General features: G+C 51.6%; 1 protein-coding gene across 1 annotated transcript in view; it reads left to right on the top strand.

Moving 5' to 3' along the window:
• Positions 1–24,157, top strand: part of OTOF (otoferlin) — an 89,252-nt gene that overhangs the window by 28,162 nt on the left and 36,933 nt on the right. The window contains exons 12-23 of the mRNA XM_038132078.1: positions 381–465; positions 2,369–2,528; positions 3,718–3,904; positions 6,615–6,801; positions 7,996–8,219; positions 10,044–10,152; positions 10,598–10,781; positions 15,147–15,267; positions 16,494–16,594; positions 17,825–17,915; positions 19,922–20,038; positions 22,952–23,104. Of these exons, the coding sequence (XP_037988006.1) occupies positions 381–465; positions 2,369–2,528; positions 3,718–3,904; positions 6,615–6,801; positions 7,996–8,219; positions 10,044–10,152; positions 10,598–10,781; positions 15,147–15,267; positions 16,494–16,594; positions 17,825–17,915; positions 19,922–20,038; positions 22,952–23,104 (1,719 nt within the window). The remainder of the gene's footprint in view (positions 1–380; positions 466–2,368; positions 2,529–3,717; positions 3,905–6,614; positions 6,802–7,995; positions 8,220–10,043; positions 10,153–10,597; positions 10,782–15,146; positions 15,268–16,493; positions 16,595–17,824; positions 17,916–19,921; positions 20,039–22,951; positions 23,105–24,157) is intronic.

Raw genomic sequence — 24,157 nt, 5'->3', positions numbered from 1 at the left:
ATTAGGATCATCCATGTCCATCCCAGGGCACAGACCGGCTGTACAATTTCTCCCAATTTTCCTCAAATTCTGAGCATTCTAAAGGCTCTTCCATCAGTTAGGTATCCCAGCGTTTGCTGCTGCAGTGGCTGGAAAAGGGATCTTGCTCCCAAGATTAATTTCTTTGCATTTTTTTGTTCATTCCAAATACAAACTTCCTGGCAATTCCACTAACCAGGAACTGCCAACGCCACCGGGCCTTTTGGTGTCCTTGAATCCTCCCCAGACCAAGGAAAACTCCTCTGCTCCTTTCCCATCCCATCCTGGAGACCTCTGGAATGGCTGTGTGGCTTCCAGGTCCTGGCAGAATTCCTGAGCGGTTTTCCCCTCTTGATTTCCAGGTGATCCACTCCAAAAATCTCCTGAGGAGCGGGACGTTGGTGGGGTCCTTCAAGATGGATGTTGGGACTGTTTACACGCAGCCTGGTACGTGAATGTCGTTTGTAACAATTCCCGGGCACCTGCACCTGCTCAGTGGAGTAAAATTCCCAGCAAAGGAGTCAGGCAGGGGTTGGATTCCTTGGAAAATGCTTCCCTGATTTAGTGTAAATATCCAAGATATAAACAAGTCACCTGGAGTCGCTTGTAGGTCAGGGAAGAGCTCTTGGCACCTCTGGAGAAGGGTCCGTATCCCATCCTGGAATCGTGGAATTACAGGATGGTTTGGCTGTGATGGGACTTTAGAGATATTTTAATTCCACCCTTGCCATGGGCAGGGACACCTTCCACTGTCCCAGGTGGCTCCAAGCCCCAGTGTCCAGCTTGGCCTTGGACACTGCCAGGGATCCAGGGATTCTCTGGGAATTCCAGCCCAGCCAGGAATTCCTGCCCAAGATCCCACAACCCCAAGCTCCCCTTTCCCACTGGAAGCCATTCCCTGCCTCCTGGCCCTCCAGCCCTTTCCCAAATTCCAGCTCTCCCGGAGCTCTTTGGGATTGGAAAGGGGCTCCAGGGATTGCCTGGATCCTCCTCTTTTCCAGCTGCACATTCCCAGCTCTCCCAGCCCTGCCATCGGATCCAGCCCCATCCTGATTCCTCGTGGAGAAGGAATTTCAGGATCCAGGGGCTTCCCTGGGAATTCAGGACTCCAGGAAGGGTCTTCCTTCCCTTTTCCATCCCCACATTCCATCAAAATCCCTCGGGATGGATCCTGAGCATCCTTGATTCCAGAATCCTGGAATGGTTCGGGGTGGGATCCATGGACCTTCAATCCCATCCCAGGGACACTTCCCATGATCCCAGGGTGATCCAAATGCACCCTTCGACACTGCCAGGGATCCAGGGATTCTCTAGGAATTCCAGCCCAGCCGGGAATTCCTTCCCAAGATCCCACAATCCCAAGCTCCCCCTTTCCCACTGGAAGCCATTCCCTGCCTCCTGGCCCTCCAGCCCTTCCCCAAATCCCAGCTCTCCCGGAGCCCCTTGAGGCCCTGGAAGGGGCTCTGAGCTCTCCCTGGATCCTTCCCTTCTCCAGCTCTCCCAGGTGTCCCCGAGGTCCCTCCTGGCTGTGCTGGTGTCCATCCCTGCCCTGCCCAGGAAGGTGACATTCCCAGGCAGGACACCAATTCCAGACAGGAAGGTCCAGGGCTGGATCCTGCCCCACATTTCATCCAAGGAAAACAGGGAGAGGTTGATTAGAGCTGCTGACCATCGAGTCCAACCACCCCCAGCACCGCCAAGGCCACCACCACTGCCCCATGTCCCCAAGTGCTACATCCACATGGCTTTAAACCCCTCCAGGGTGGGGATTTGGGACTCCACCCCCCGTGGTCTTCAGGGCAGTGAGGACAAGGATGAGAGGTGTGGAATTTTGACTGTCTGTTTCAGAAGTCTGGTTCATTATAATATATATTATATTAAAAATGTTATATTAAAATTACGCTAAAAGAATAGAAAAAAGAAAAGATACATCAGAAGACAAAACAGGAATAGAATGGAGTGAACAACAAAATCGTGTAACTAACCAAAAAGTCTGAACAGCTGGATCCTTGATTGGTTATTAATTAAAAATAACGACATGAAACCAATTACAGCTCCACCTGTTGCATTCCACAGCAACAGATAGTCAATTGTTTTCATTTATTCCTGAGGCCTCCCAGCTTCTCAGAAGAAAATCCTAACAAAAGGATTTTCATAACGTATCATAACTCCAACCCCCTCCAGCTTAACCCGTTGTTTCTCCACCTCCAACACCTTCCCAGTGGATTTTCCAGGGGTTTGTTGGGATCCCTCACACACAGGGCAGGTCACACTCCATGGAATGCCGTGCCCTGGTGGCGTCGGCCGTGTCCGGTGGTGACAAAGGTCTCTCTTGTCCCCTGGGTTGCAGAGCACCAGTTCTACCACAAATGGGCCATCCTGTCCGACCCCGAGGACCTCACGGCCGGCCTCAAGGGCTACCTCAAGTGTGACATCGCCGTGGTGGGCAAAGGGGACAACATCAAGACCCCGCACAAGGCCAACGAGACGGAGGAGGATGACATCGAAGGGTAGGGATCTGCTGGGATCCGCTTCTTCCCGGCTCCCTCGGGGGAATCCTTTCCACCTCTCTTTCCCTTGGGTGGGATCACGGGATCCAAACCTGGTGGCAAACCCTGAGCCGTGAAAGCAGAAGGACCAATCCGGTGGTTTCTGGGTGGGAATTTGTGCTCCTGGTGCAATTCCAGGTGATCTCCAGCACAGAGTTGTCTTTCCTGTGGGCTCAGACCATCTGCTGGCGGTTGAACTGTCCAGCAGCACCAGCCTGGTGTCACCCAGCCTGATGTCCCCTGACACTCCTGATGGGCCCTGGGTGGGAAGATGGGATGGGATAATGGGGTAATGGGATGGGATCTCACACCCCAAGGCAGAGCAGGGAAGTCTGGATGAGGTTTCCCAGGCTGTGTGTGTGTGTGTGTGTGGACAGGGATCTTGGACTGCCCAGAACATCTCAAATGTCACGGAACAAAAATCAGGAGCTTTCAGGCTTAATTCCAGCCCCAAAACTTTTCCAGCTAAATGAGTATCTCCGTTTCAAACCTGCCTCTGAGGCTCTCCCCACATGGAATCATGGAATGGTTTAGGTTGGGAAAGACCTCTGGGGTTGAGTCCAGCCATTAACAGTCAGAAAGCACCAGCACAGCTCCCCTGACTTGCTGGGGTTTGAGGAACCACCTCCAGTACTTTGGGTTTCATTCCATGCTGTAGGGGTGATGTTCTCCTGTTTATTCCTAAAATCCTGGAATGGTTTGTTTTGGAAGGGATCTTCAAGATCACCTTGTTCCAGCCCTCCTGCCATGGGCAGGGAGACCTTCCACCAGTCATGGACAGCTCCAGCAATTCCTAGAATTCCCCCAGAAATATTTTGCTCACAGCATTCCCATCTATTCCTGGAGAGGAGGAAAGCCACATTTAAAAAAAAAAAAACCAAAAACAAAACAATGGATGGAGTTAATTTCATCCCCCAAATAATCCTCCGAGCTCCCCTTGATAAGGAAAAAGCAACTCTTCCAAAATCCCGTTCGTTCCATTTCCATGGAATGGATTGGAAGTGGAAGGAAAATGGATCAGCTTCTCTCTGGTCATTCATGAAACCACAAAGGTTGGATGGAGATCATCCCATCCAACCTTCGCTCTTCCCTGACCACCCCACCCCAGCAGCCGTTCCCAACTCCATCCATTGATCCATTGGCATTCCAGGAACCTGCTGCTCCCCGACGGGGTCCCCCCGGAGCGGCAGTGGGCTCGGTTCTACATCAAGATCTACCGTGCCGAGGGGCTGCCGCGCATGAACACCAGCATCATGGCCAACGTCAAGAAGGCCCTCATCGGGGAGAACAAGGACCTGGTGGACCCCTACGTGCAGGTGGCCTTCGCGGGGCAGAAGGTGAGCGGGGAGGTCCCAGGGTGACCACAGGAGGTGACGCCAGCTGGTGGCCCTAGATGGTCTTGGTCATCCTTACGGGTCAGGATGGGTGTGCTGTCACCTGGTACAACGGGTGTGGTGTCACCTGGCATGGTGTCACCTGGCACGATGGGTGTGGTGTCACCTGGCACATTGAGATGGGCGTGGTGTCACCTGGCACGGTGGGTGTGGTGTCACCTGGCACATTGAGAGAGGTGTGGTGTCACCTGACACGTTGAGATGGGCCTGGTGTCACCTAGCACCATGGGTGTGATGTCACCCAGCATGTTGAGATGGGCGTGGTGTTGCCTGGCACATTGAGAGAGGTGTGGTGTCACCTGATATGTTGACATGGGCGTGGTGTCACCTGATACGTCGAAATGGGTGTGGTGTCATCTGGCACATCGAGATGGGTGTGGTGTCACTTGGCACGTTGAGATGGACGTGGTGTCACCTGATACACAGAGATGGGTGTGGTGCCACTTGGCATGTCCAGATGGGCATCGTGTCACCTTGGTCAAGATGGGCGTGGTGTCACCTGATGCATTAAGATGGGCATGGTGTCACCTAGCACATTGAGAGGGGTGTGGTGTCACCTGGCATGTCAAGATGGGTGTGGTGTCACCTGGCATGTCAAGATGGGCATGGTGTCACCTTGGTCGAGATGGGCGTAGTGTCACCTGGCACGTTGAGAGGGGTGTGGTGTCACCTGTTACATCAAGAGGGGCAGGGTGTCACCTCCCATGTCAAGATGGGCATGGTGTCACCTTGGTTGAAATGGGCGTGGTGTCACCTGATACACTGAGATGGGCGTCGTGTCACCTTGGTCGAGATGGCTGTGGTGTCACCTGACGCGTTGAGATGGGCGTGGTGTCACCTGGCACATTGAGATGGGTGTGGTGTCACCTGGCATGTCAAGATGGGCGTGGTGTCACCTGGCACACTGAGATGGGCGCTGTGTCACCTCGGTCGAGATGGGCGTGGTGTCACCTGGCACATTGAGATGGGCGTGGTGTCACCTGACACATTTTGATGGGATTGGTGTCCCCTTTTTTTCCCTCTCCAGCATGGGTATGAGCCCTCTCCAGCTGAGGAGGAGGATTCCTTACTCAGGAGAGGGTGGAGTGGGTGGAAGGGAGCAGCTCAGGTTGCGAGGCATGGTTTGGGAGATCCAACCTGCTGGGAAGGATGAAAGTTTGACAAGAAACTTTCACAGGTATCTATGCTTGGCAGAAAAATCTCTGAATGTAGAACCTGAGAATGAAATAGAGATGGAAGCAAGTTTTGATATAGGAGAATAATAGATGTGTAAATTGAGGATTGCTGAGCCAGTCCTGCTGGACAATGAGGAAAGCAAAGGTTGAGTCAAGTTAGAAAGAGATTTTATGACTTAGAGCAAAGGATAAACCCACCGCAAACAAAAAAATGTTTTCACCAAGCAAAAAGATTCCACAGGCAAACAAGACGTGTTGATGTGGCAAGTAGAAAAAAGATCAAAGAATTTTCCACTGCAAGAAAACTGAAAAGCAACTTTAATCTTAAACTGTAACATTGTAACTCATGTGATTGGACAGTATTGACCATAATACGGTAATTATAGTAATGACAGGCTATAGGTAATAGTAAAGGTATTGATTGGTTGATTATGTATTAAGATGCACAGCAAAAAAAAAAAAAAAAATTAATGCAATGTGACCAAAACTAAAGGGTCTTCAGGCTTGTCTGCAGCTGGAGCTGACAGCTGTAGGGCTCGCTCTGTCACCCATGTTGGAAATCCAGGCTCTTTCAGGGTGAGTAAAACTCAGGAGATGTTGTTCTTGAAGTCTCACGCTGAAGTTTATAATTCTTATCTATTGCAGACTCACAGGATGTGAGCTCTCCTAAAAAGTGAGCTAAAATGTTGTCTGTTCATGGCTCTTTAAGTCCCAATTTCCCAATAAACAGCTGACATCTATGTTATTTATATTATATATTCATATTATATTTTTATATATATAATATTATATATATATATATATATATATATATATATGCAAAATTTTTGCTTCTAACCCAATTATGATCACCCAAAACAATGCGGACACCTTTCATCCAATTGGAGAAAACAACCCAGATCCATGAAGAAGAAAGTACAAAAAAGACATCTAACCCATGCCCAAACTTCTCCATTTTGACTCCCATGTATCACCATAAACTAAAACCCCAAATCTAAGTTTTTTCACCCTGTGATATCACACACTTCTAACCAACTCCACACCCATAATTCCAGTGCTTTTAATCAATTTTGGAAGCCTTCCCCACAGCTCCAGGTCACATGCGGTGCTCTCCTGGGGGTCAGAGTCTGTCAGCACAGAAAGTTTAAAATTCTCAGCATCCAGGGCTCCAACATCCCACGACCCTGGGCTGATGTAACACCTTGGACACAACAAACTGCATTTTGAAGAGGATAACTGGACACAACAAACTGCATTTTGAGGAGGATAACTGGACACAAGAAACTGCATTTTGAAGAGGATAACTGGACACAACAAACTGCATTTTGAAGAGGATAACTGGACACAACAAACTGCATTTTGAAGAGGATAACTGGACACAACAAACTGCATTTTGAAGAGCTGACTGGAGTCCCACATCTCTCATCTCAGGCTCTTACTCAGCCCTTGTCTGATACCTATCTCTTCTCGATTCCCAGGGAAAGACATCCATACAAAAGAGCAGCTACGAGCCCCTCTGGAACGAGCAAATCATCTTCACTGAGATGTTTCCCCCGCTGTGCAAGAGGATCAAGATCCAGATCCGGGACTCGGACAAGGTCAACGACGTGGCCATCGGGACCCATTTCATCGACCTGAGGAAGATCTCCAACGAAGGGGACAAAGGTAAAGTCAAAATTGGGGCATAAAAGGGGCATTCCTTTGGCAGAGTTCCCAAAGTTTTCCAGGCTCCTTCCCACCCCTGGAATTCCTTGGTGCTCATCTGGCAAGACCTTGATGTCCTAAAATCGGAGAGGTTCCTGGGCCAGTGCCCTGAAAACCAACCTGGGACAGGTTTGTGACCGACCTGTCACAGACCTTCAGCCAACACCTGAAAGCAAAGACACCCCAGAACAATTTGCTCTTCCAAAAATTCCGTGGATGGACGAGCGTTTGTGGGCAAAGATGGGAAGCCAGATGTGGAACTGGACAGGGGCTAAACGGGGGTTCTCCTTCCTTGAACCTCAAAATGGGGAATTGCTGAAGACCTACCCAGTTCCCATCACTGCCTCCCCTGGAAATTTCCCCCCAAAAAACCCCAGGAGCCTCAGGGAGGACCTTGTGGCTCTGCACAACTCCCTGACAGGAGGAGACAGCCAGGGGGGTCGGGCTTTGCTCCCAGGGAACAGGGACAGGACAAGGGGAAATGGCCTCAGGCTGGGCCAGGGCAGGCTCAGGGTGGATATCGGGATAATTCCTTCCTGGAAATGGCTGTTCATCCCTGGCACGGGTGGAGTTTCCATCCCTGGAAGGATTTAAAAGCCATTTGGATGTGGCACTTGCAGACATAGGTTAGTGATGGCCTTGGCAGTGCTGGGATCTGATGGAAAAACTGCCAGAAAAATCTCCTGCAAATCCATTAGGCAGAAGGTGAAAGACTTAAATCCTTCCACTCACCCTGGTTGTGCCAGGTTGGACTCCAGGAGGAATTTTGTGCCAGGTTGGACTCCAGGAGGAATTTCCCCATGGACAGGGTGCTCAGGCCTTGGCAGGGGCTGCCCAGGGAGGTTTGGAGTGCCCATCCCTGCAGGTGTCCAAGGAATTCCTTGATGTGGCACTCAGTGCTCTGGGCTGGGGACAAGGTGGGGATCAGGCACAGGTTGATCTCGATGATCTGGGAGCTCTTTCCCAACCCAAATCATCCTGGGATTCCCTGAAAACTGTCTCCGTGGATGGCGGCAGCCACACTTCCATGGGCACACAAGAACACATCCTACCCTGTGTCACCACACTGAGATCAGGAAAGTGACACCTACGGGTGCCAAGACATTCCCTTTTCCCTCTCTGCCCCCTTCCCACCTGCCTGTTCCACCCCCTCAGGTTTCCTGCCCACCTTCGGCCCCGCCTGGGTGAACATGTATGGCTCCACGCGGAACTACACCCTCATGGACGAGCACCAGGAGCTCAACGAGGGCCTGGGCGAGGGCGTCTCCTTCCGCGCCCGGCTCCTGCTGGGCCTGGCCGTGGAGATCCTGGACACCACCAACCCCGAGATCAACAGCTCCACGGAGGTGCAGGTGGAGCAGGCCACGGCGGTGGCTGACGTAAGTCCCCCCGTGACCCCACAGGTGTCCCCGTGACCCTACAGCATCCAGCAGGCTGTTTGGGGTCTTGGGAATATTGGATTGTTACCTTTGGTCTCATAAATTGAGGATTTTCCTGGATCAGGAGTGGTGTGGCCAGCAGCAGCAGGGGGGTCATTCTGCCCCTGTCCCTGGCACGGGTGAGGGCACACCTCGAGTGCTGTGTCCAGCTCCGGCCCCTCAGTTTGGGAAGGACCTTGAGGACCTGGGGAGTGTCCAGAGGGGGCAGCGAGGCTGGAGAGGGGCTGGGAACACAAACCCTGTGAGGAAGCACTGAGGGAGCTGGGCGTGCTCAGCCTGGAGAAAAGGAGACTCAGGGGTGCCCTCATCACCCTCTACACCCCCCTGAAAGGTGGCTGTGCTCAGCTGGGGCTGGGCTCCTTCTCCAGGAACTGACAGAGCCAGGGGACACAGCCCTGAGCTGCACCAGGGGAAATTCAGGCTGGATAGCAGGGAAAACTTCTTTCCAGAAAGGGGGATAAAGTTCTGGAATGTTCTGCCCAGGGAGGTGGTGGAGTCCCCATCCCTGGGTGTGTTTAACAAAGCCTGGATGTGGCACTGGGCGCCAGGGTTGAGTTGAGGTGTTGGGGCTGGGTTGGACTCGATGGTCTGAAAGGTCTCTTCCAACCTGGTCCCTGGGAATTCTGAGAATTTTGGGAATTTTGGGAATTCCCAGGGACCAGGGAAGTGGTGGATCACCATCCCTGGATGTGTTAAGAGAAGACTGGATGTGGCACTGGGTGCCAGGGTTGAGTTAAGGTGTTGGGGCTGGGTTTGACTTAGATGGTCTGAAAGGTGTCCTCCAACCCAGTGATTCTGTGAATTCTGGGAATTTTGGGAATTCTTGGAATTTTGGGAATTCCCAGGGACCAGGGAGGTGGTGGAGTCACCATCCCTGGGTGTGTTTAGGAGAAGACTGGATGTGGCACTGGGGGCCAGGGTTTGGTTGAGGTGTTGGGGCTGGGTTGGACTCGATGGGCTTGGAGTTCTCTTCCAACCCAGTGGTTTTGGGAATTCTGTGAAATCTGTGATTTCGAGTGTTGTCCCAGCTGTTCTGGATCTCACAGACCAACAGAAGTATCAGGTTTTAGGATCATTCCAGTGCTCACCTCCCTCAGGAGCGCTGGGAATGTCAGAGTCACATTGTCACTGGCACAGCATTCCCAGAGAAGCTGTGGCTGATCCATCCCTGGAAGTGTTCAAGGCCAGGGTGGACCGGTCTTGGAGCACCTTGGGATAGAGGAAGGTGACTCTGCCCATGAAACCGGATGATCTTTAAGGTCCCTTCCCACCCAAACCATTCCACGATTTCCATCATCTCCTGAACCTAGGGATGTTTCTCCAAGTGGGAAATACACACGGACAGTGACTCATCCCCTAATTCCTGTTATCCCACTCTTATCCTGATGAGTTTCAACCAGAAAACAAGGATCTCCTTTATTTCCCAGCCAGGGGAAATGAAAACACCAGGAAACAGAACTATTCCAATTCCACGGGAGCCTCCAGGCACCTGGATTTGTGTGGTTTGATCAATTCAGTGAACTCAGGCTTGTGTTCCTGAATGTCCCTGAGAGCCCCTCCTGGGCAAGGGCTGATGGATCCCCACACAGCTCAAGGTTATCTTTAATTAAATGATATCAAAATGAAATATTTAATTAAATACTTTTTACAACGAGCCAAGAGATGGGAGACAAAACCCTCCCGGTCCCTTTGGAAATGTCATCCCGAGGGATGGACCTGTCTCTCCCTCTGACCCTGAGCCCTGGGATCTCTTTTCTCCTGCAGAACTGCAGCGGGAAGATGGAGGAATTCTTCCTCTTCGGAGCCTTCCTGGAGGCCACCATGATCGACAGGAAGATTGGGGACAAACCCATTAACTTCGAGGTCACCATAGGTTGGTTGTTTTTTTGGGCAGTGCGATAGTGGGGAAAATCAGAATCCAAAGCTGGGGGTGGGGTTTATTCCCGATTTTCCATTCCAGCCCCTGCTGGAGCAGGTTTGGGGAACAGGGAATGGCTTCTCCGTGGGCATGAGGGATGTGGGATCCCATTTTGTACCTGCTGGGCTGTGGCCAGTGGAGCTGATCCCTCTCTTCTGTGCTGGTTTCACCCTCCAGAGATGCCAGGGGATTCCCAGGGGGTCGAGAGGGAACAGGAGCAGGGCACAGACACCTCTCCCTAATTTCCAACTCCTGGATGTGATTCCAGGAAGTCAAACTCCAATGTTCTCTGTGATTCCAGAGAGAAAACTTTTGCCAACCCGAATTCAAACCCAGAGCTGGGAGTTATAACCCTGGAAATTGATTAATTTTTTTTCTTCTTCTTTTTTTCTTCTTCGAGGTAACTATGGCAACCAGGTGGATGGCTCCAGCAAACCCCTCCTGAGGAGGAAGAAAGAGGGAGGGGATGGGGACGAGGAGGAGTCGGAGCTGCTCCAGAATTCCAGTGACGATGAAGGTGGCGAGGACGGAGAGCTGGTTTCCGTTTCTTCATCCCAGCCCATGAAACCCCTGGTCACGGACAGGTCAGTGTGTCCACCTGGATTTGTGTGGTCACTCTGTCCACCTGGGCGCTGGGTCAGTGTGACCACCTGGGCATGGACACCTGGGCACAGCCAGGTCAGTGTGTCCACCTGGGTACTGGGTCAGTGTGTCCACCTGGATTTGTGTGGTCAGTGTGTCCACCTGGTCACAGACAGGTCAGTGTGTCCACCTGGGCACAGACACATCAGTGTGTCCACCTGGATTTGTGTGGTCAGTGTGTCCACCTGGTCACAGACACATCAGTGTGTCCACCTGGGCATGGACAGGTCAGTGTGTCCACCTGGGCACTGGGTCACTGTGTTCACCTGGATTTGTGTGGTCACTGTGTCCACCTGGGCACTGGGCCAATGTGACCCCCTGGGCACAGACAGGTCAATGTGTCCACCTGGTCACAGACACATCAGTGTGTCCACCTGGGCATGGACAGGTCAGCATGTCCACCTGGATTTGTGTGGTCAGTGTGTCCCCCTGGGCATGGACAGGTCAGTGTGACCACCTGGGCACTGGGTCAGTGTGACCACCTGGGCACCGATTGGTCAGTGTGTCCACCTGGGCACGGACAGGTCAGTGTGTCCCCATGGATTTGTGTGGTCAGTGTGTCCACCTGGGCACTGTGTCAGCGTGTCCACCTGGGCACTGGGTCAGTGAGTCTACCTGGTCATGGACAGGTCACTGTGTCCACCTGGGCACGAACATGTCAGTGTGTCCACCTGGATTTGTGTGGTCACTGTGTCCACCTGGGCACTGGGTCAATGTGACCCCCTGGTCACAGACTCGTCAGTGTGTCCACCTGGGCATGGACACATCAGTGTGTCCACCTGGGCATGGACATGTCAGTGTGTCCACCTGGGCACTGGGTCAGTGTGTCCACCTGGATTTGTGTGGTCACTGTGTCCACCTGGGCATGGACAGGTCAGTGTGTCCACCTGGATTTGTGTGGTCACTGTGTCCACCTGGGCACTGGGTCAGTGTGACCACCTGGGCATGGACACCTGGTCACCAATTGGTCAGTGTGTCCACCTGGGCACAGCCAGGTCAGTGTGTCCACCTGGGCACTGGGTCAGTGTGTCCACCTGGATTTGTGTGGTCAGTGTGTCCCCCCTGGGCACAGGGTCACTCTGTCCACCTGGGCATGGACAGGTCAGTGTGTCCCCATGGATTTGTGTGGTCAGTGTGTCCACTTGGGCGCTGGGTCAGTGTGTCCACCTGGGAACTGAGTCAGTGTGTCCACCTGGGCACTGGTCAGTGTGTCCACCTGGGCATGGACAGGTCAGTGTGTCCACCTGGATTTGTGTGGTCAGTGTGTCCACCTGGGCATGGACAGGTCAGTGTGTCCACCTGGTTTTGTGTGGTCAGCGTGTCCACCTGGGCACTGTGTCAGTGTGCCCACCTTGTGTGGCACTTGGGGACTGTCCTGGTTTAAGGACATGTGTCAGTGGTGGCCTCAGCAGGGTCGAGATCCCAACTGCTGGAAAAATCTGCAAATGCATCGGGCAGGAAATTGGATAAAAAGGCTCAAACCCTCTGCCTGGTGAGATGTGCTCAGGGAGGTCTGGATTTGCATTCCAAGAATGATAATTGGATTTAGGATTATGAAATTCACTTTAAGTGGATTTTAATCAAGTTTTAGCAGTAGATTGGTGCTAACTGAATTCACTGTCTGATTAAATCAATTGGGAAAAGAATATCCGGTGAAAATAACTGTCTTCCTGGAATTCCCTCCCTGTTTCCATCAATATCCAGCACAGAAAAATCCCCCTGGAATCCCCTCCTTGTTTCCATGATTATCCAGCACAGATAAACCCCCCTGGAATTCCCTCCCTTGTTTCCATCAACATCCAGCATAGATCTCCCAGGAATTCCCTCCTTTGTTTCCATGAATATCCAGCACAGATAAATCCCCCTGGAATTCCCTCCTTTGTTTCCATGATTATCCAGCACCAGATAAATCCCCCTGGAATTCCCTCCTCTGTTCCTCTGCTCCTTGCCCAGCTGCATCCCAAGGGGAGATGAGAAGTTCTGATATTCTGGGGCCTCTCCCACCCTGTTTATCCAAAAATCTCCATTCTCTGGGAGCTGGGAGTCCCCCGCTCCAGCACGGGGCTCTGCTGACATCTCCTGGTGGGAACACGCAGGAAGGGCTGGAGCTGGATTTGACTCCTGGTGATTCCAGGTGCAGCAGGATTCCCCTTTCCAGGTGCAGCAGGATTCCCCTTTCTCAGGTGCAACAGCATTCCCCTTTCCAGGTGCCCCAGAGCAGGGTTCCCTTTCCCAGGTGCAGCAGGGTTCCCCTTTCCAGGTGCAGCAGGATTTCCTTTTCCAGGTGCAGCAGGATTTCCTTTTCCAGGTGCAGCAGGATTCCCCTTTTCCAGGTGCAGCAGAGCAGGGTTCCCCCTTTTCCAGGTGCAGCAGGATTCCCCTTTTCCAGGTGCAGCAGAGCAGGGTTCCCCCTTTTCCAGGTGCAGCAGGATTTCCCCTTTCCAGGTGCAGCAGGATTTCCTTTTCCAGGTGCAGCAGGATTTCCCTTTTCCAGGTGCAGCAGCATTCCCTTTCTCAGGTGCACCAGAGCAGGATTCTCCTTTCCAGGTGCAGCAGGGTTCCCCCTTTCCAGGTGCAGCAGGATTTCCCTTTTCCAGGTGCAGCAGGATTTCCCTTTTCCAGGTGCAGCAGCATTCCCCTTTCCAGGTGCAGCAGCATTCCCTTTCTCAGGTGCACCAGAGCAGGATTCCCCTTTCCAGGTGCAGCAGCATTCCCCTTTCCAGTTGCAGCAGCATTCCCCTTTCCAAGTGCAGCAGGATTCCCATTTCCAGGAGCAGCAGGATTCCCCTTTCCAGGTGCAGCAGAGCAGTATTCCCCTTTCCAGGAGCACGATTCCCTTTCCAGGTGCTGGATCCTGGCTCACAACCAGCACCCCAAAAAACTGTGGATCTCTCTTCCTTCAGCTGTTCCAAGGACAGGGCTTGGAGCGGCTGGGAGGTTCCAGAATCCCAGCATGGTTTGGGTGGGAAGGGATCTTAAAGATCATCCAGTTCTGACCCCGACACATCCCACTGTCCCATTATTATCCAGCCAGGTAATAATTAGCATAGACTCCATGATTACAGATTAATCTTTATTAAGAAACTCATTGTTTTATAGACAGTTAGGATACACCTGGACTTGATTGGTCCTTTAATTAAAATACCATCACCATTGGCTAATTAAGGAACCACCCTTTTGTAAACAAATCTCTGTAACATATTCTGCATATTCACAACACCAGGCGCAGCAAGTTAAGAATTGTTTCTCTTTTATTTCTCTGGTCTTCTCACAGCCTTTCCCTTTTCTCAGATCTTCTCATAGACTTTTCTTCCCAGCACGATTCCTGGGAAAGTTGTCTGTTGCTCTCTGTGGCCAGAGAGCTGCTGCCACATCCCAGATTGCTCCAAACCCCGTCCAACCTGGCCTTGGACATTCCCAGGATGGATGGGGCAGCCCCTGGGCACAGCACCCGTCCATCCTGGATTTGGGAATGGCCTCGGGAAAAACGGAGCCTCCATTCCATCACTTTTTATTAAGAAACTCATTGATTTATAGACAGTTATGATACACCCAGGTGATCCCAGGTGATTCCCAGTCCAAAGCTGGACTTGATTGGTCCTTTAATTAAAACGCCATCACCATTGACTAATTAATAAATCACCTTTTGGTGATTTATTTAAATTTAGATTAAATTAAGATTTATTTATTTCAATCTCCATAACACATTCCACATGTTCACAAACACCAGGTGCAGCAGGTTAAGATAAGAATTGTTTCTCATTCTTTTCTCTGATCTTCTCACAGCCTTTTCCCAGCACAATTCCTGGGAAAGTCGTCTGTTGCTCACTGTGGCCACAGAGCTGCTGCCACATCCCAGATTGCTCCAAACCCCATCCAACCCAGCCGTGGACATTCCCAGGAGGGATGGGGCAGCCCCTGGGCACTGCTCCCATCCATCCTGGATTTGGGAATGGCCTCGGGAAAAACAGAGCCTCCATTCCATTCATCTTTATTAAGAAACTCATTGCTTTTATAGACAGTTACGATACACCCAGGAGATCTCAGGTGATTCCCAGTCCAAAGCTGGACTTGATTGGTCCTTTAATTAAAACGCCATCACCATTGACTAATTAAGAAACCACCCTTGGGTAAACAAATATCCATAATATATTCCACATGTTCACAACACCAGGTGCAGAAAGTTAAGAATTGTTTCTCATTCTTTTCTCTGATCTCTCTGATTTCCCGGGAGAGGGGTGGGATGGGGGCTGCTCCAGGCCAGGATTGTCACCCCCATGGAGCATCTCTCTGCCTCTTTTTTGCAGGAATTACTTCCACCTGCCCTACCTGGAGAAGAAGCCCTGCATCTACATCCGGAGCTGGTGGCAGGACCAGCGGCGCCGGCTCTACAACGCCAACATCATGGACAAGATCGCGGACAAGCTGGTCAGGGATGGACAGGGGTGAAGGGACAGGGGGGGACACAGCTGGGGCACGGGGCTGGCACCCAGCACAGCCACAGCCAGGCTCCCTGCACCTCGGAGCAAAGCAGGGACAGACAGTGCCTGAAAAGGGGAACATTCCCAGTGGGGAATCGCCAAATTCCAGCAGCTCCTTGAGAATTCTGTGGGTCAGATCGAGGTGTCCCCACAAAAGGGAACAGGGGTGGGGAGGCTGTGTCACCTGGGCTGGCGGGGTGAAGCACTCATGTGGTAGAGCCAGGGAAGGGAAAGCTCCAGGGAGGGCTCAGAGCCCCTTCCAGAGCCTAAAGGAGCTCCAGGAGAGCTGGAGAGAGACTGGGGACAAGCCTGGAGGGACAGGAGAAGGGGGAATGGGTACAAACTGGGAAAGTGGAGATTTGGGCAGGATATTGGGATGGAATCCTTCCCTGTGAGGGTGGGGAGGCTAGGTGGTTCCCAGGTGATGCCCAGCCCAGGTGATCCCAGGTGATACCCAGCCCAGATGATCCCAGGTGATTCCCAGACCAGGAGATCCCAGGTGATCCCAGGTGATGCCCAGCCCAGCCCAGATGATCCCAGGTCATCTCAGGTGATGCCCAGCCAGATGATCCCAGGTGATCTCCCAGAGCAGGTGATCCCAGGTGATCTCTGGTGATGCCCAGCCCAGGTGATCACCGGTGGTTCTGATCCCAGGTGATCCCAAGTTGTTCCCACCCCAGGTGATTCCCAGGTGATTCCCAGCCCAAAAGATCCCAAAAGATCCCAGGTGATTCCCAGCCCAAAAGGTCCCAGATGATCCCAGGTGATTACCAGCCTACCCAGGTGATTACCAGCCTACCCAGGTGATTGCAGGTGGTTCCCAGCCCAGCCCAGGTGATCCCAGGTGATCCCAGAGTGTTCCCACCCCAGGTGACTCCCACGTGATTCCCAGCCCAGGTAATCCTAGATGAGCCCAAGTGATTCCCAGCCCAGGTGATTCCCAGCCCAAAAGATCCCAGATGAGTGCAGGTGATCTCCAGGTGATCCCAGGTGATTCTAAGACCAGATCAGGTGATCCCAAGTGATTCCCAGCCCAGATGATCCCAGGTGATCCCAGGTGGTTCCCAGCCCAGCCCAGGTGATCCCAGGTGATGCCCAGCCCAGGTGATCTCCAGGTGATCCCAGGCTGTTCCCAGCTCCCCATCCCTCACGCTGTCCCCGTCGGTGCCGCAGGAGGAGGGCCTCAACGACGTGCAGGAGATGATCAAGACGGAGAAGCCGCACCCAGAGCGCCGGCTCCGAGGGGTCCTGGAGGAGCTCAGCAGCGGCTGCCTGTGAGTGACACACGGGGAGGTGGCACCATGCGGGTCCCTGCTCGCAGCGGGAATGTCACCTCATGGTGCCCTGTCCTCGGGATGATGGGACGATGACATTCCATGACACTGGCACCATGCCGGACCTTTTGCCTTGGGCAGGAGCGTGGTGCTTCCATCTTGCACCCCAAATGCCCCAAAGCAGGGGTGGACACCTCAGTCCTGTGGCCCCCACAGGCTGGAAGGTGGCTGTGCTCAGCTGGGGCTGGGCTCTTTCTCCAGGCAGCACTGACAGAGCCAGAGGACACAGCCCTGAGCTGCACCAGGGGAAATTCAGGCTGGATAGCAGGGAAAAGTTCTTTCCAGAAAGGGGGATAAAGTTCTGGAATGTTCTGCCCGGGGAGGTGGTGGAATCCCCATCCCTGGGTGTGTTTGACAAAGCCTGGATGTGGCACTGGGTGCCAGGGTTGAGTTGAGGTGCTTGGGATGGGTTGGACTCGATGGTCTGGAAAGTCTCTTCCAACCTGGTCATTCTGTAAATTTTGGGAATTTTGGGAATTCCCAGGGACCAGGGAGGTGATGGAGTCCCCATCCCTGGGTGTGTTTAACAAAGCCTGGATGTGGCACTGGGTGCCAGGGTTGGGTTGAGGTGTTGGAGCTAGGTTTGACTCGATGGTCTGGAAAGTCTCTTCCAACGCAGTGATTCTGTGAATTCTGGGAATTTTGGGAGTTCTGGGAATTCCTGGGGACAGGGGAGGTGGTGGAGTCCCCATCCCTGGATGTGTTTAACAAAGCCTGGATGTGGCACTCAGTATCATGGTTTAGTTGAGGTGCTGGGGCTGGTTTGGACTTGATGATCTTCAAGGTCTCTTCCAACCTTGTGATTCTGTGAATTCTGTGAATTTTGGGAATTCCCAGGGAGGTTTTGAAGTCCCCATCCCTGGGTGTGTTTAACAAAGCCTGGGTGTGGCACTGGGTGCCAGGGTTGAGTTGAGGTGTTGAGGCTGGGTTGGACTCGATGGGCTTGGAGGTCTCTTCCAACCTGCTGATTTTGGGAATTCTGTGAATTCTGGGTGGCACCTGGTGGCCCCTGATGACGCTAACTGTCCCTTCCTGACTCCACGGTGCGAACCCGCCTCTTGTCCACAGTTTTGTTGGGAATTCGAGCGTTTTCCATGGACGTGGCCAGGCTGGTGGGGAGGGAAGGGAGCCATGAGAAGGATTCCCATGGGAAATCCCCTTTTCCCGCAGGCGCTTCCTGACCTTGGCTGACAAGGACCAGCACCACTCGTCCCGCACCAGGCTGGACCGGGAGAGGCTCAAATCCTGCATGCGGGAGCTGGTGAGCGGGATCTGATCCCTAAAGGGGCTCCGGGAGAGCTGGACAGGGACTGGGGACAAGGCATGGAGGGACAGGACCCAGGGAATGGCTTCCCACTGGGAAAGGGATATTGGGAATTAGGATTTGTTCCCTGGCAGGGTGGGCAGGCCCGGCACAAGTTGTTCAGGGAAACTTTGGGAAGAGCAGAGGAGGATTCCTGAGCAGGGGGTGGAATTTGGTCCACGGACACATTGGTTTCCAGTTCCCTGTGGGTTGGGAATTTGGGGTTTAGTTCTGACCCCAAAGGCCACTCAGGTCTCAGCCAAGTCCCAGGTGCCACTTCTGCTTCTGCTGGCTCCCCTCCAACAGACTCTGGAAAGAAATTTGGGAGCACAGAGGAGCTGGAAGAGGAATTTTGAGGACCCCACAGAGCAGAGCTGCCCCAGGGGCAGAGGTTTGTGGGTGATTTTGGGAACCCCAAAAAGCAGAGCTGCCCCTGGGGCAGAGGTTTGGGGTGATTTTGTGAGCCCCAAAAAAGCTGAGCTTCCCCTGGGAGAGAATTTGGGGTGATTTTGGGACCTCTTTCAGAGCAGCAGAACTGTTTCAGGGACAGAGGTTTGGGGTGATTTTGGGAACTCTTGCAGAGCTGCTCCAGGGAAAGAGGTTTGGGGGTATGTTGGGAACCCCACACAGCAGAGCTGCCCCAGGGACAGAAGTTTGGGGTGATTTTGGGAGCCCCAAAAACCAGAGCTGCTCCAGAGACAGAGGTTTGGGGGATGATTTTGGGAACCCCAAAAAGCAGAGCTGTCTCAGGAACAGAGGTTTGGTTGTGATTTTGGGAACCCCAAAAAGCTGAGCTGCCCCAGGGACAGACGTTTGGGGTGATTTTGGGAATCCCAAAAAAGCTGAGCTGCCCCAGGGAGAGAATTTGGGGTGATTTTGGGACCTCTTTCAGAGCAGCAGAACTGTTTCAGGGACAGAAGTTTGGGGTGATTTTGGGAGCCCCAAAAACCAGAGCTGCTCCAGAGACAGAGGTTTGGGGGATGATTTTGGGAACCCCAAAAAGCAGAGCTGTCTCAGGAACAGAGGTTTGGGGTGATTTTAGGAACCCCAAATAGCAGAGCTGCCCCAGGGACAGAGGTTTGGGGGGATTTCAGGAACCCCAAAAAGCTGAGATGCCCCAAGGACAGAGGTTTGGGGTGATTTTGGGAATCCCAAAAAGCTGAGCTGCCCCAGGGACAGAGGTTTGGGGGGATTTCAGGAACCCCAAAAAGCTGAGCTGCCCCAAGGACAGAGGTTTGGGGTGATTTTGGGAATCCCAAAAAGATGAGCTGCCCCAGGGACAGAGGTTTAGGGTGGTGGCCCCGCTCCTTGCCAAGGATGTGCAGGAGAGCTGGACGAGGAGCTGGTGGCTTCTCCAGCTGGCCAAGGTTACCAACTTCAGTGGCCAGCCGCATCCTCGAGAGCCAGGAATTTTCAATTCCACGCGTTCATGTGGAATCGCCAAGGGTCACGAGCTGGGTGACAGCGGATGAGGCACCTTCCTGTTGCAATACAACGTGAAATGAAAGTCACTCGCACTCTGAGATGTCCAAGGCAAAAAAGGGGCAGTTTATTTCCGAACTCTGATGTTTATAGGATTTGAAAAGTGGCCATGGATTGGAGGATGAAATTGCCACCTCTCCAACCTGTCAAACCAACAGTCCATCAATTCTCTCCTCCTCCAGAAAGGAATGCAAAACTATCATTATTTACACAAACAGTGCATGAGAAACTCCATTACATAAATCAGAAGGCTTAGAAGAACTTTAGAAGAACGGGGCGACACCTTCCTTAAGCCACCCCAAAATTCTCCGAGCTCAGGGGACACCTTTGTGGTGTCACCTTTCCCTGGGCTGTCTCTGCCCTCTCAGGGGCTCTGCCAAGGACAACAAAAGGGTTTCTGAAGGTGTCCACCCTGACCTGGTGGGATTGAGGCGCCTTTCCTTGGTCTGAGCTGTGTCCTGATGTCCCGGCTGTGTCCACAGGAGAATATGGCCCAGCAGGCCACGGCCCTGCGCTCCCAGGTCAAGAGGAACACCATGAAGGACAAGCTGAAGCTGGTGCAGAACTTCCTGCAGAAGCTGCGGTTCTTGGCGGACGAGGTGGGTCCCTCACGGGCAGAGGTGGCTCCGGCTGGGGCAGCTCATGGAGAGAGAAAGATGGGATGGGGTGGATGGATAAAGGATGGATGGATAAAGTATGGATGGATTGGATGGATGGATCCATGGATGGATGGATCCATGGAGGGGTGGATGGATGGATCCATGGAGGGATGGATGGAGGGCTGGATCCATGGAGGGAGGGATGGATGGATGGATAGATGAATGGATCATGGATGGAAGGATGGGTGGATGGATGGATGAATGAAATGCATGGATGGATGGGATGGGTGATGGATGGAGGGATGATATGGATGGGAGGGAGGGGGGGATGGATCATGGATTGATGGATGGATGATATGGATCATGGATGGATGGATGGACAGATGGATGCATGATATGGATGGATGGAGGGATGGATGGAATTAATGGATGATATGGAGGGATGGGATGGATGGATGGAGGGATGATATGGATGGACATGGATGGATGGATGGATGGATGAAATGGATGGATGGATGGATCATGGATAGATGGACTGGATGGATGGATGGGTGGATGGGAGGGATGGATGATATGGATGCATGGATGGAAGGAAGGAAGGATGGATGAATAAATGGAGGGATGGATGGAGGGATGGGTGGATGGAATCGATGGATGGAAGGAAGGATGGAGGGATGGAAGGAGGGATGGATGAAGATATCCAAGGGCAGGAGAGGTCCCTCTGCAAGAAGCCATTCCAAGTCCATGAGCTGCCCCACGATCCCTGCGCACTCCTGGTTGGGAATGAGATGATGTAAAAGAAATTTAAGGATTTTCCAGTCAGGGACAGAGCTGGGTCCTCCCACAGCAGAGCTGGAGATGTTTCAGCCAGTCCCAGCTGTGGAGGGATCCTGTGGATCCCTGGGAAATCAGGAATTGGAAGGTGACACATCAAATCCCAGACTGGTTAGGGTGGGAAGGGATTTGAAATCCCATCCAGTTCCAACCCCAGCACCTTCCACTGTCCCAGAGTGCTCCAACCCCCATCCAGCCTGGCTTTGGACGTTCCCAGGGATCCAGGGGCAGCCACAGCTGCTCTGGGAATTCCAGCCCAGCCCCTCCCCACCCTGCCAGGGAACAATTCCTAATTCCCAAGATCCCATCCAGCCCTGCCCTCTGGCAGTGGCAGCCATTCCCTGTGTCCTGTCCCTCCATGCCTTGTCCCCAGTCTCTCTCCAGCTCTCCTGGAGCCCCTTTAGTCTCTGGAATGTTTCCATGACATTTTTCCAGTTTAGGATTGGCTCAGAGGGGGTTCTTGTCCCTCCTCTGGAGCTGCAGCTGTTTCCACCTCCTGCTTCCAATTCCCATGGAAGGCTCCCAGCTCCATCCCTGGTTTCAGCCAGGCCTTCCTTGGTCCTGACCCAGCCCGGATCTGAGGAGCGATGGGCCCAGTCTGGACTGGGAACCTCTTCCCTACACAGGGATGAGGAATGGCCGCTGCCCTCCCCTCCCCTCCTGGAGTCCACTGAAGGAGTAGAGACAAAAAACCTTCCGTCTTCTCTGCCTAAATTTGCATATTTTTAAACTCTTAACTGACATAAATTATCGGCATAAATCACACGAGACTCTGTTGAAACCCTAGACACTAAGAATTTTAAATTTTCTGTACTGAAAGGCACAGACCCACAAAAGAACACTGCATTTAACCTGAAGCTGTGGAGAAGGCTTCCAAAATTAATTGATAGTGCTGGGATTACGGGTGTGTAGTCAGTTAGAAGTGTGTGATATCACAGGGTGGAAAACGTAGAGTTTGGGGTTTTAGAATATAATTATAAATATAAAGCAAAATGGAGCTTTTAAGAGGAAAACAAATTGTTTTTCTTTACCTTTTTCTTCCTTCTTCTTCATGAGTTTTAGTGGTATTTTGTAATTAAACAGAAAAGTCCGCATTACAGACTTTGAGTGATCAGTTATTAGATTAAAATAGAAAATAATTTAGGTATCATTTCTTAATTAAATAGTTTAACCTTAAAAGACCTTATAACAAAAAATAGTTAACCATTTTATACCTTACTGATAAAAAACTACAGAACTCACAGCTGTGAAACTATAACACTAATAAAAAACAATAAACACCTAAATCTAAACACAAACTATCATCTCAAATACCTTCAATCCCAAACACAAGACTCCATTTTCTTCAGGCCAAAAAAACTGGAAAAAGCCAAATCTTTATTCACATAACTGGTTTTTATACATTTTTTACAGACCTCGTGTGTGACTCCAGTTGGTTAGGAGCTTTCTTATCAATTACTTTATTGGTTAGTAAAAGGTATTTTACCTGTCCATCAAATCTCTTAATTTATTTAATTTATTATTCTTAAATTATTACTCTTAAATTATTTACATAACTTATTATGTATTTACATTATTTATATTTATTTTATATTATATATTTTATATTTAAATGTAATTTATATTATTATATGTATTTAAATTATTTACATATTTTCTTCACTGATTCTCACGGGATAGATTTAATGTTCATGTAGGTGCCAGTTGTTTTTTATCCAGGAATTGATTGTTATGTTAACGAGCTGCTCACACCAGCTTTGTTTTCACATGGAAACTTGCAAAGTGCGAGCTTGACAAGGCTAGATCTAACAAAACAGACCTGATTTTATGAGGCTTTCTTTCATAATTTTTCTACCTTACTGCATCAATAAATGCCAGTTTCTTTCCTGACGGGCTTAGCTCTGAGCAGCTTTTTTTGGAGTGGGAATCTCCAAACAATTCCAGTGCCCTCAGCGTGGCCACAGGCACATCCACCTTCCGTGGAATCTGTTGGATTTGCCTCCGGCAGCTCTCCAGCCCCACCGGTGCCTCAGTGGTCGGGGCTGGGGCACTGAGGGGGCTCTCCCGCGGCATTCCCAGCCCCAGCACACGATTCCCGACATTTTCATCTGGATGATGAGCAACAACAAGCGCATCGCCTACGCCCGCATCCCTTCCAAGGACATCCTGTACTCCATCGTGGATGAGGAGATGGGCAAAGACTGCGCCAAGGTGAAGACGGTTTTCCTCAAGGTGAGGATCCCTCTAGCCCAGGGGAGTTCAGCCAAGAGGGGAAGGAAATTTGGGAGATGAGGAGGACAGTTTTGCATCCATTTTTTCTGGGTTTTGAATATTGGAGAAACCTGATCCATAATCTGCTGGTAAGGGTGGAAATCGGCTCCTAGGGAGGGTGAAGCACTGAACTCGCCCAGTCCAGTAAGTGGGAAATGTTTGGGAAGAGGGAAATGTTTGGTCCAGCTGGAAATCCAGAGAATTTCTGGCTTAGTGTCGTGGTGTGAAAAGACAGGTGTCTGCTAAGGAAGGCAGGAGCCGCCCCTGAAAATAAAGAGTGCAAACCCCTTCCCTCCAAATTATTATAATTTTAAAATTAAGGGGCTCTTAGGCAAAGTTATGGGAGCAGGAATAACAGTTCTTTATTAGGGAAGAAATAAAATAAAATAAAATAAAATAAAATAAAATAAAACCAAATCCCAATAATAGAAAACAACCCTGCCAGAGTCAGAACAGGCCCTGACCCCCTGTGGGTCAGGGTGGTGGCACTGTCCCATTCCATGGTGGCTCAGCCTTCCTGCAGTGCCAGCTGTGGTTCTGCTGGAGCAGGGATCCTGGACAAGGGGGGAGTTTTCCTCTGAAGTTCCAGGGCTGCTGGAGATCGGCCTAGAATTCCCCTGGGAACGCAGGGGAGGAGAAAGCTGCTCCCCTGGGAACGCAGGGGAGGAGAAAGCTGCTCCCCTGGGAACGCAGTGGGCAAAGGCTGCTGTGGTATCCCAAAATCTCAGATTGTATCCAGGTAGGAATGCTTGGCTCCTCCCCTGGGCAGAGCATCTCCCCATGGGATGATGGAATTTTATCAGTGACACTCACTGGCCCATGAACAGAAGATAATTAATAATTAATGGCCCATGAACAGCGGAGATCTCCTGGAGGGAGGATTGGTTGTGGGAGAGATAGAGAAAACTGCCCCATGAACAGCAGATAACTGCCCCAGCTCTGACAGATGGAAAATAGAATACACACCCCCAGCCACATCTTGCATTTCCAACCTAAGATACTTAGGAAAAGGAA

The sequence above is a fragment of the Motacilla alba genome, chromosome 3 (assembly GCF_015832195.1).
Source record: "Motacilla alba alba isolate MOTALB_02 chromosome 3, Motacilla_alba_V1.0_pri, whole genome shotgun sequence".
Taxonomy (NCBI): Eukaryota; Metazoa; Chordata; class Aves; order Passeriformes; family Motacillidae; genus Motacilla; species Motacilla alba.
This window is presented reverse-complemented; position numbering and strand designations above follow the sequence as displayed.